Source organism: Macrotis lagotis, chromosome 1 (genome assembly GCF_037893015.1).
Source record: "Macrotis lagotis isolate mMagLag1 chromosome 1, bilby.v1.9.chrom.fasta, whole genome shotgun sequence".
NCBI classification, from domain to species: Eukaryota; Metazoa; Chordata; class Mammalia; order Peramelemorphia; family Peramelidae; genus Macrotis; species Macrotis lagotis.
This window is the reverse complement of record NC_133658.1, coordinates 919646126-919658370: the sequence shown is the minus strand read 5'-3', so window position 1 is coordinate 919658370 and position 12245 is coordinate 919646126. Positions and strand designations below refer to the sequence as shown.

Here is a 12245-nt window from a genome sequence, read left to right as displayed (position 1 = left end):
GAGAAATTTTAAGAAGGAAATTTTTTTGAGGGGGGAGAAATGCAGTTTACAAAATAAAGTCTGTTTTTACACACTCAACTTGAGGAAACAAGGAAATATTTAGGTAAAGATGTCCAACATATAGTTGTGATGAGTTAGTTGAACTTATGAAAGAAATTAGACCAGACTATAGATGAAGAAATTAATTTATTATTTCAGCTGCTGCTGAATGACCACTATTACTATCACTAGTACTAAAAAATAATAAATATGAAATACTTTATATTGCATGCATACTTCTAAATACAAACATGTATAAATTATATATATGTAAACAAAATATATATTTGCATGTATGTATGAATGTGAACAAACATATATACTCAACACAAGGACCTTGTCAGTTTGGTACTCTTATTATCCCCTTTTTATTGTTAATTCTATCAACCTATAATCAACAAACATTTATTAAGAATCTACCAGTCAGACACTTTATTAAGGACTGGAAGTGAGATTTATTAAAAAAGGTTTTAGTTTTTAAATCTATTTATTACTAATTTGAAGTCACTTTAAAATTATATTTTTGGGTGCTTCAAAGGGCAATGGTGGTTTGATGCTTTGTTTAATGTTTTTTTGACTCATTTTGGTTCCCCCAGAACCATATTTGCAAACTTACTCAAATAAATCAGAATCAAGTTTAAAATCCATACAATTTCCTTCTATCTTTGAAAGCATATTAAAAGCTAAATTTTCTGATTCTGACAAGGTTAATGGATTTACAAATATTGTAACTCATCCTGAGATGACACATTCACATGAATGATGAAAGATGTGGTTGAGATGAGACTAGTCAGAAGTCAAGTTGCAATTTTCTTCTTTGGGGAGGAATTGAACTCTCTCAGCCACTCCATTAACTGAAAAGATAGTCCCCTAATCCCAATATAAGCATCAGATCTGAAGGTCAGAGAATCACATTTTGGTGTCAAATATTAGTCATAGGCATTATATGAAGGACAGTGGGTATAGTGAAAGAGTTAGGGCAACTGAGTCTTTCATTTGCAATGCGATTTCAAGCAAATGATTTGATTTTTCTATACTTCATTTCTTAATCTATGATAGACCCAAAGCAGAGAAAAACTTTCAAATGCATAATGCCTTGAAAAACACCCAAAAGAATACTTTTTAAATGACTGGTTACTATTTTAGAGCTCCTTTTTATATCATTGACATTAACAACTTAGGAATTGGAAACAAATTATTGAAATCTCTTTTGCTATGAAGTATCTGTTATTCAGAAAATAAAAGCAGATCAAAATCATTATTAAAAGCCATTCAAACTACAAGATTTTAGTTGGCTGTGGATTTCCAGGAGATTACAAAATAGAAAAAGGACCACAGAACAAGAGGGAAAATTCATGCTGATTTTATTCAGTTCAGGAGTACAGACAGCTTTTATTTTACTTTAAACCATTCATCTCTCTTTCCAACTATATGCAAAGACAGTTTTTCAATAATCATTTTTGTAAGGTTTTGAGTTTCATATTATTTTTCCTTTCCTCCCTTCCCTCTCCCTTATTCCTGTCATAAAGTAATCTAAGATGCACTCTGAATGTATAATTATGTTAAACGTATTTCCATTAATCATGTTGTGAAAGAAGAACCAGAACAAAAAAAATTACATAACAGGGGAAAAACATAAAACAAATTTTAAAAATTGAAAATGATAAAATTTCCAGCAATTATCAAAACTGTTTGGTATTGGCTAAGAAATAGAGTGGTGGACCAGTGGAATAGACTAGGTGCAAAAGCAGGTGAGGATTATACAAATCTTCTGTTTGATAAACACAAAGAGTCCAGCTATTGGGATAAAAACCTCACTCTTTGATAAAAGCTGCTAAGAAAATTGGAAGTTAGTAATGGAAGAAACTTAGATTAGACCAATACCTAACACCCTTTACCAAGATAAGATCCAAATGGTTACAGGATTTAGACATAAAAAAATAATACTATAAGCAAATTAGAAGATCAAGGACTAGTTTACCTGTCAGATATATGGAAAGGGAAACAGTTTATGACTAAGGAAGAGATGGGGAACATCACTAAAAAAAAAAGTAAATGATTTCGATTACATTAAATTAAAAAGCTTTTGCACAGATAAAACCACTGTAACCAAGATCAAAAGAAATGTAGTAAACTGGGAAACAATCTTTACAACTAATGATTCTGACAAAGGACTCATTTCTAAAATATACAGAGAACTGAGTCATATTTTTTAAAAAAAAGCCATTCCCCAATTGACAAATGGTCAAAGGATATGCAAAGGCAATTAACAGGTGAAGAGATCAAAGAAATCAATAGCCATATGAAAAATTGCTCTAAAGCATTAATTATTAGAGAAATGCAAATCAAAGCTTCTCTGAGGTACCACCTCACACCTCTCAGACTGGACAATATGACCAGAAAGGATAATGATCATTGTTGGAAGGGTTGTGGGAAATCTGGGACACTATTACACTATTGGTGGAACTGTGAACTCATTCAAAATTTCTGAAGAGAAATTTGGAACTATGCCCAAAGGGCAACAAAAATGAGCATACCCTTTGATCCAGCAATACCACTACTGGGTCTATACCCTGAAGAGATGAAGAAAAAGGGTAAAAACATCACTTGTACAACAATATTCACAGCAGCCCTGTTTGTACAAGTGAAAGAATTGGAAATCAAGTAAATGTCCTTCAATTGGGGAATGGCTTTGCAAACTGTGGTATATGTATGTCATGGAACACTATTGTTCTATTAGAAACCAATACTTTTTGTTTCTTCCTTAAGGATATGATTTCTCTCTCATCAAACTCAATTTGGATCTATGTACAGCATGGAAACAAAATAAAGATGGACAGATTGCTTTCTGTGGGGGTGGGGGGGAGTAAGATTGGGAGAAAAATTGTAAAACTCAAAACTCAAATAAAATCTTTAAAAAAAAAGAAAGAAAATGATAAGCTTTCATCTACATTCAAACACCATAGTTCCTTCTCTAGATGAGGATGATGTATTCCATCACAAGTCCTTTAGAATTGTACTGATGATATGGGCAAGTCCATCATAAGTGATCATCACATAATGTTGATGAAAATGTGCACAATGTTCTTCTGGTTCTGTTCATTTCACTCAACATCATTTCATCCAAGCCTTTCCAGAAATTGCTGTTCAAGTTTCTCATGATTTCTTATATAACAATAATGTTTCATCCAATTCAAATACCACAATTTGTACAGTCATTCCTTAATTTATGGGCATCCATGAATTTTCAATTCTTTACACTTCAAAGAACTACTATAATTTTTTTTTTTGTACATGTGAGCTTTGTATTCTTTTTTGTAATCTCTTTATGATACAGACCTACTAGTAGTATTTCTCTATCAGGAATCAGGAGGACCTGAGTTCAAATGTGGTCTCAGATACTTAATTGCCCAGCTGTGTGACCCTGGGCAATTCACTCAAATCCCATTGCCTCAAATAAATTTTAAAAAATTTTAAAAAAGGTATACATTTGGACTGTCCAATTTATTAGCATACAAATGGGCAAAATAACTCCAAGTTATTACTTTAATTTCCTCCACATTGGTAGTGAAGTTACCCTTTGTTACTTTTGATACTGGAAATTTGTTTTCTCTTCATTGTCTTCCTTTTTTAAATCAAATTCACCAAAGTTTATTTTACTCTGTTTTTCTGATAAAACCAACTCAACTTTATTATTTCAATAGCTTTCTTACTTAATTTGATTTTCAGAATTTCTAATTTAATATTTAATGGGTGACATTTAATTTGTCTGTCATGTAACTTTCCTAATTTCATGCCCATTTTATTGATCCCCTCTTTCAATATTTTATTCATGTATGCATTTAAAGATATCAAATTTCCTCTACTCACTGCTTCAGCCATATCCCACATATTTTGCTATTTTGTTGCAATATAGCTATTGTTTTGGATGGAATTTTTAATTATTTCTATGCTTTGTTGTTTGAACTAATTTTTTTTAAAAATTAGGTTATTAGATGCCAATTAATTTTGCTCTATATTTCTGTGGTCCTTTATTACATATGATTTTATTGCAACATGATCTGAAAATGATGTCTGCCTTTCTTCATTTGACTGTAAGATTACTATGTTCTCATGGATAGTCAACTTTTATGTAAGCTACTTGTACCAATGAAAAAAATGTATAATCCTTTATATTCCCATTCAATTTTCCTAGATATCTAACATATATAACTTTTTCTAAAATTCTTTTCAATTCTTAACTTTTTTCCTTGTTTATATTGTGTTTATAATTATCTAATTCTGAGAGAGTGAGATTGAGGTCACCCAACTAGTTTAGTGTTTTTTTCTCTGTCTTCCTGTAACTTATTTAACTTTGGATGCTGTATCCATTTGCTGCATATATATTTAGTATCAAAATTATTTTATTGTCTATGGTACCTTTTAGGAAGATATATTTTTGTTCCTTATCCCTTTTAAAAAAGATCTAAATTTGCTTTTTGTTTTTTCTGAGCTAAGGATTGTTACACCTGATTTTTTTCAGTTCAACTGAAGCATAATGTATTCTACTCCAGCCTTTAACATTTACTCTATATTTAGTCTCTGTTTCAAATATATTTCTTGGAAACAACATATTGTAGCATGCCAGTTCTTTTTCTACTTTGCCTGCTGTCCATTGGTCTGCTGAGCCTAGACTCTAGGCCCTCAGCTACAGATCTCTATTGTAGATAAGATCCTCTGGCTGGTCCCTGCCATGCCCTGATGTCTGCATATTGGGTCTTAGCTCCCTGACACTTCACCCCAAATAAGCATTGCTGAACTTTTGTGGTTCCTGCTACTCCAGAATATTTATTGGCTTGATCAATGTTATTTTTTATTGATATATCATTTTTATAAATATATATTATAAAAGGTTTTCAACATTCATCCATATGCAATTATATATTTTTAAGTTAAAAAATTTCCTTATACCCTCCCTTCATACCCTCCTGCTTTCAGCAGCAAACAGTAAGGTTAGCATAGTACATATATATATTTGTGATAATCATATTTACAGATCAGTCATTTTCAGAAAGAGGAATTAGGATTAAGGGAAAGAGATACATACAAGCTATTTTTATAATGTGTCAATCAGATTCTGAAGGGATTCTTTAAAATTTTTTTTCATTTAATTTTTTGTTTTGTTTTGTTTTGTTTTTCTTCCTCTGGATGGGGATAGCATTGTCCATAGGCAGTCTAATACAGTTGTCCTCGCTCTCTGCACTACTGAGAGGAGCTGCTTTTGTCAAGGGTTGTTCATCTCACAGTCTTGTTGTTGATGTGTACATGGTCCTCTTGGTTCTACTCCCTTTGCTCAGCATCAGATTCTGTTAGTCATTCCATACTTCTCTGGATTCTGACAGTTTATGGTTTCCTATAAAACAATAGTATTCCATAGTATTCATATACTATAACTTCTTTAGCCATTCCCCAATGAATGGGCATCCTCTCAATTTCCAATTCTTTGCCACTACAAAAAAAAAAGTTGCTATGAATATTTGGAAATATATAGTAATTTTCTCATTTTTTATGATTTTTTTCTTGATATAGGCCTAGAATTAGGATTGCTGGGTCAAAGGGTATTAACAATTTTATTGCTCCTTGGGCATAGTTCTATATTTTTCTTGAGCATAGTTGAATCCATTTACAAATCCACTAGCAATGCATTAATCTCCCAATCCTCCCACATTGACCATTTACCCTTTTGTTGTAATAGCCAATAGATACTGGTGCTGATAGATGTGTGGCACTATCTCATAGTTGTTTTAATTTGCATTTCTCTAATCAATAATGCTTTGGAGCATTTTTTCATATGATTATATATAGCTTTAATTTCTTCATTTGAAAAATTGTATTCATATTATTTGATCATTTACCAACTGAGAAATGACTTGTAACTTTATAAATTGGAAGCAATTCTCTATATATTTTAGAAATGAGAATTTATCAGAATTCACAGTTGTGAAGACTGTTTCCCAGCTTTCTTTTTCCCCCTCTAATTTTAGCAGCAGTGATTTTATGAATGCAAAACCCTTTTAATTTGATATAGTCAAAATCATTCATTTTGAAGTTTATAATGTACTTTGATTCTTGTTTTGTCACAAATTTATTCCCTTTCCATAGATCTAATAGACAGAGGTTTTCTTAGTCTATTAATTTCTCTATGGTGGCTCCCTTTCTTTAAATCCTGTGTCCATTTTGACATTTTGTTGTGTATGAGTGTGAGATATTGGTCTCTGCCTAGTTTTTGACATGCTCTTTTCCAGTTTTCCCAACAATTTTTGTCAACTTATCGCAGAAGTTGATGTTTTGGGGTTTGTCAAATCGTAGATTGATGTAGTCGTGTACTGTGGTATTTTTTGATCCTATCCTAATTCACTGATCCATTACTCTGTTTCGTAACCAGTACCAGGCAGTTTTGATGACTGCCACCTTATAGTACAGTTTTAGATCTGGTAGAGCTGGGCCACCTTCCTTTACATTTTTTTCATCAGTTCCCTTGCTATTCCTGACCTTTTGTTGGTCCAGATGAATTTTCTTTCAATTTTCTTTCCACCAGTGAGAGCAAACTTAGCTATATTAACTGTGTTACTTTTTTTTTTGAATTAGTGGCAACTTCTGTTTCCATCAACATTGGGTACTTAACATGAGAAAATTCTCTATTCTAATGCTTTTATTTTTTTCTGGAAGCTTTAGTCACAGAGAATTGCCTGGGACCCTGAGAGGTAATATGATTAAAGAAGAATCTAAAACCTTTAGACATTAGAGATAGAACTCAAATATAAATCTTCATCACTCCCGACCAGTTCTCTATGCATAATGTCACATTGCTTCTTGACCTCGAAATACTCTTCCCTAAAATATTCCTTCCATCGCTAGTGACCAAGCACATGAATTGATAACTCACCCATTTAAGTTGAGGGTGCAGACTGTGGCCTTGGAATGGATCAAAAATCCCAATATCAGGAAAACTTCAAATCCATTTCTTAAGCAGGTTGGCCTGATAAAGCATAGGTTGGTGGGTTGGTTGCTTTCCTTGAGTATTAAAGATGTCCTAAATGACATCAGTATCATTAAGCTATAGCATGTCCAATTGTGTCAGATCGGATCAATTTGAACTTGGAATTCTACCACAGGTTGGACACAAATTCACCATGAGATCTTTTTTGGTATATTCTTTAAATTTGCACATCTTACATCTCTTTTCTGTGACTTCAATTCTGCTTTGCTCACAGTGTACAGCAGCTTCTCTGATGATGGCATGCCATGTTGGACAGTCCTATTTCTGATCTCCCTGTAAGCACTTGACCTGTGTAAGTGTTCGATAAAATGATATTTTTGGCAAGAGATTTCTCATATATATATATGTGTGTGTGTGTGTAAATTAATCTAATGCCTCTTCTCTCCCAGACTTTCCTGTGGAGGCTTCCAAATAGTGAGCTAGCTCTGACAATGCTTGTGTGAAGCATAATATCAATAGGAAGAATATACTGCCAGAGGAAGTCAGCTTATCCACAGCATCCACAACTTCTCTGGTTGCTGTACTGGTGGCTTTACCCATAGATGTTGTGGTGCTGGCTAAAGGAGCAACTGTCTTTTCTTAGCATTAATTACTATTAATTAATAGTAATTAATTACTATTAATTAAAATGAGCACAAACAGCAGAGAATTAATTTTTCCGTTGGTGCATCTCAGCTTTAGAGGCTCCAATGAGGTCACAATCATCTGGAAAACCAAGTAAGCCTATAGGACAAATGCAGACTAAATTTGATGTATGTGCGGAAGGATGATGATATATAAATAAATGATTGGAAAAGTATAATCTGGGTCAACTGCTTTAACTAACATCTCATAAATGACTAATCTTTAGCCTAAACACTGATCTGGCACCATGAAATGGGGTGAGTATAACTCTGTTTGCATAGAACCCTCCCCAATTATACAAACACAATCAGGTAGCAACTAGGGTTGACATCATAGATGCTAAGCATTTTAAAAGGACTTATATATGGCAGTCACTATGCTAAGGATTACGATTCAGAGACAGCTAAAAAATATAATTTCTGACCTTAATGAGCTCACAATTTAATGGGGAAATGATATGGGAAAAAATAGCACATACAAGCTATAAATGGAAGGTAATCTCTTTTCTTGAATATGGATCTTAACAGGTGTAGGTAGCTTCAGCCTTAGAGAGGCTAACTTTTTAGATTTTTCCAAAGTGTGATTTTTATTCTATATACTATTTTATAAATCTATCTTCATCTATTATTTAAGAGTAAACTCTCTTTAGGACATGAGAAGATGGAAAGAAAGAATAATTTCAATGGGATCGGGATGTATAAAAGCCATTTGGATTATGATTTAATATTGTCAAATTTCATACCTATTTTCAGAAATCAAAAGGGAGGCATTAAAAGAATGCTCAGAATAACAGATCTGATGTAAGTCAATCCCAACATAGGCAAAAAACTTGGGTTGGTATTTTATGATTTATCTGAGATTATGATCTGAAAAGTTTTTATGATGAGATCAGACAAAATTTTTTATTCTTTTCTTTTTCTTTTAAGTTTTTGCAAGGCAGTGGGGTTAAGTGGCTTGCCCCAGGACATACTGCTAGGTAATTGTTAAGTGTCTGAGGCTGGATTTGAACTCAGTTACTCCTGACTTCAGGGCGGATGCTCTATCCACTGTGCCACCTAGCCGCCCCCAGACAAAATTTCTTATTCAGAATGGACACTATGATTGATGATTCCAGAGTACACTCAAGAAAAACATACATTTTTCTCCCTTTACCAATTTTTTTATCCTTCTCTAGGTTTACTTGCATGCCAAATTCTGTAAAGAAGAAAACCATGGTTTTAAATTTGGAAATAATTATAACTCTTAAAGAGAAAGAAAGGGAGGACTGGAGGGAAAGAAAGGTAGAAGCACAGAGTCAGAGAGGATAATGATAAATGTGTGATATGTAGATGAATATATTAGTAAAAATAATTATTATAACAGGAAACAGACATTCAGAGCAGTTGTTGTGAGACAATATATGTTATTGTTATAATTGCTCTAATAGCAAATTGTCAGTTCCCAGAAGGGTGATCCTTTATGGCACTCATCTTGTTGTGGAAACATGCATCCAGCCACATTGTTATAATGAAAATAGGTCCTAATGGGGGCAGCTAAGTGGCACAATGGTTAGAGCGCCGGCCTTGGAGTCAGCAGTTCCTGAGTTCAAATCCAGCCTCAGACACTTAATAATGACCTAGCTGTGTGGCCTTGGACAAGTCACTTAACCCCATTGCCTTGCAAAAATACCTAAAAATAAATGAGTCCTAAAGAGATTGTGTTGGCTCTATGGAAAGTGAAATTTACAAAAACAATAGTTTCAGGAAATTGATCTCATGATGATGATTGTAAAGATAATGATTTTGAGGAAGATTCAATTTTTCCATAAATTAGAACAGAAGGTGTGTCTACAGGCTTTTATCATATTTAATCAAAATCGCTATTGAACGAGAAAAAAGCTGCAACTGAATGCTTTTAAAACAATAAATCATAACAGTTTCATTAAATATAGAAATGTTTCTGAGTGATACCTTGGCTATAGAACTGTACTTGTAATCAGATTGGTTTGAGTTCCAATTCAATCTCAGACATTTATTCTCTATGTGATCCTGGGCAAAGTCACTTCACTTTGGCCTGCTTCAGTTTCACTATCTGCAAAACAAGAATGATAATAATATCTCCTTCTCTGATATATTGTGAGAATCAAATGATAGAATAATTGTTTAAAAATTATTAGCTATTTTTTATCATTATTATTAAATGGAGAAAAATGAACAACTAAAAAATAAAAATGGGCATTTAATACCTTGATCTTTCTATGGGAAGACATAACTGTTATGGTTTTTAATTTTCCTTAGAGGATTGAATTTTCCAAGACATGAAATTTTAGGGACTGAAAATGCTGGAAATCATGTAGTCTAAGCTATTTTTGATGTAAATGATGGCTCTGAGACCCAATGAGCTTAAAGTCTGACCTGAGGTCATACAGATCATATGCGACAGAGTAAAGATGCTAACTCAATTGTTCTGACTTCTAGGTAGTTCTCACTATAATGCTAGGTATTTAGGAATTTTATCTGAGAGGTCTTGGATTGAAGTCTTCCTCTATGAGGACTTAAGCACTGAAGATACCACTGCTTCATTTTGTTTTTCTTTATTTAAAAAGTAACAGTATTTTCTATTGGGTCACTTGATAGCTAAAGACTGGAGGAGAGAAAAACTGGTTTTAATCATTTTTACTTCATTTCTTTCTTTGAGCTAGGTGCTAACACCTAATCCTACTTCAGCATCCCAACAGGAGCTCAGTGCTGAAGGTCAATGAAGAACGACACCTCCCAAGAGGGCTTCATTCTCTTGGGCTTCTCTGACAAACCCCAGTTAGAAACTGTTCTCTTCATGGTTATCTTGAGTTTCTACATCTTGAACCTGATTGGAAACACGGTCATCATATTAGTGTCCTGCCTGGACCCCAAACTCCACACCCCAATGTACTTTTTCCTGACCAACCTGTCCTTCCTAGACCTCTGCTTTACCACCAGTGTAGCCCCACAATTGTTGGTCACCATGAGGAGCAAAGACAAGAGCATGAGCTATGATGGATGTATAGCTCAACTCTATGTGGCCATGGGATTGGGATCCACTGAATGCATTCTCTTGGCCGTCATGGCCTATGATCGCTATGCAGCAGTCTGCCGCCCCCTCCACTATGCTGTCATCATGCATCCTCGACTCTGCCTGTCGTTGGCTGTCACAGCATGGCTCAGTGGCTTTGGTACCTCTCTGATTCAATGTTCTCTCACTATACAGCTCCCCCTCTGTGGTCATAACACCCTTGACCATATCTTCTGTGAAGTTCCTGTATTAATCAAACTGGCTTGTGTAGACACCACCTTCAATGAGGCTGAACTCTTTTCAGCCAGTGTATTCTTTGTTGTGGTGCCTCTTTCTCTCATTTTGATCTCCTATGGCTTCATCACTCAGGCCATATTGAAGATTAAATCTGCAACTGGACGTCGTAAGGCATTTGGCACATGTTCTTCTCACCTGGTGGTAGTCATTATCTTCTATGGAACGATCACCTTCATGTATCTCCAGCCAGGCAAAAGGAGGTCCGAAGACCAGGGAAAGTTTGTCTCCCTCTTCTACACTATAGTGACACCCCTGTTAAATCCCCTCATCTATACCTTAAGGAACAAGGATGTGAAGGGAGCAATGAGAAAACTGATATTACGAAAAACTACTGGATAATAAGAATTCCAAGTAGTAGCCATGCACTAAAGGAGGATATTATTGTGGAAGCTGATTTGGAATCCTCCCAAGGATTATCCTCATTTCTTTGCCATTCTGTCTCAGCTTGTCTCTTAATCCTTGTCTCTCTCCATCTTTTTTTCTTGCTCTCCCTTATTACTGCATCTCAAGTAAACTGAGTACTGGATCATGCAAATGTAGACGCTAACAAAAATGATCTCACAACAATGAGGACAAAATCCTGCCTTCGGCACTCTTGCATGTGACCTGGATGTGGTCACTGAACTTCTCAGTGTTCTGGACAAGTCTCTTGAGACCACAAGTTGAAAAACGTTAGTGACTTGTATTGGTCTAAAGGTGAAGGTGGTGGGAATATGCACCTAGAACATTCCTATATGAAATTATATGAAATCAAAGACCCAAATCCTGTTACCATATATCTATGACTACAATTTTTACAGTTCTTAAAAATTACAAAGACGCATTCACACTATAGGAAAGAAAGATCATTTAAACCTTGCCCAAGACATTAGATATGCCTCTCACATGAGATAGATAGATAGATAGATAGATACCTACATAGATTTATCTATCTAAAACTGTATATATATTATATGTAATATATATCAATTTCTCTCTATATACATATGCACTTACTGAAATTGCACACATGTAAATAGTTGTGTATACTTGTTTATATTTATGCAGCACATATGTATATACATAATTTTTCTATGTGGATATAATCTCATTTGAACTTCAGAACAAGTCTTTTATGGTGATGATATTCTCAGCCTTAGTTTACATTTTTCAGTTAGTTAAGATATTCTGCCCCTTGAAAACTTTCTTCGTATTTTCTTCTGCACAAATAGGTGAG

General features: G+C 34.3%; 1 protein-coding gene across 2 annotated transcripts; it reads left to right on the top strand.

The window, feature by feature from the left end:
- The first annotated feature begins 2447 nt into the window (after window positions 1-2447).
- On the top strand, window positions 2448-11368 carry LOC141492545 (olfactory receptor 2G6-like). Of its 2 annotated transcripts, XM_074192928.1 has the most exons (2): window positions 2448-2468; window positions 10445-11368. In XM_074192928.1, the coding sequence occupies exons 1-2, from the start codon at window positions 2448-2450 to the stop codon at window positions 11366-11368; spliced, it is 945 nt and encodes a 314-aa protein (XP_074049029.1). The 2 variants fall into 2 exon arrangements, with proteins under 2 accessions (XP_074049029.1, XP_074049038.1); XM_074192937.1 differs by lacking the exon at window positions 2448-2468 and having other exon boundaries at window positions 10439-11368.
- The last annotated feature ends 877 nt before the right edge of the window (window positions 11369-12245 follow it).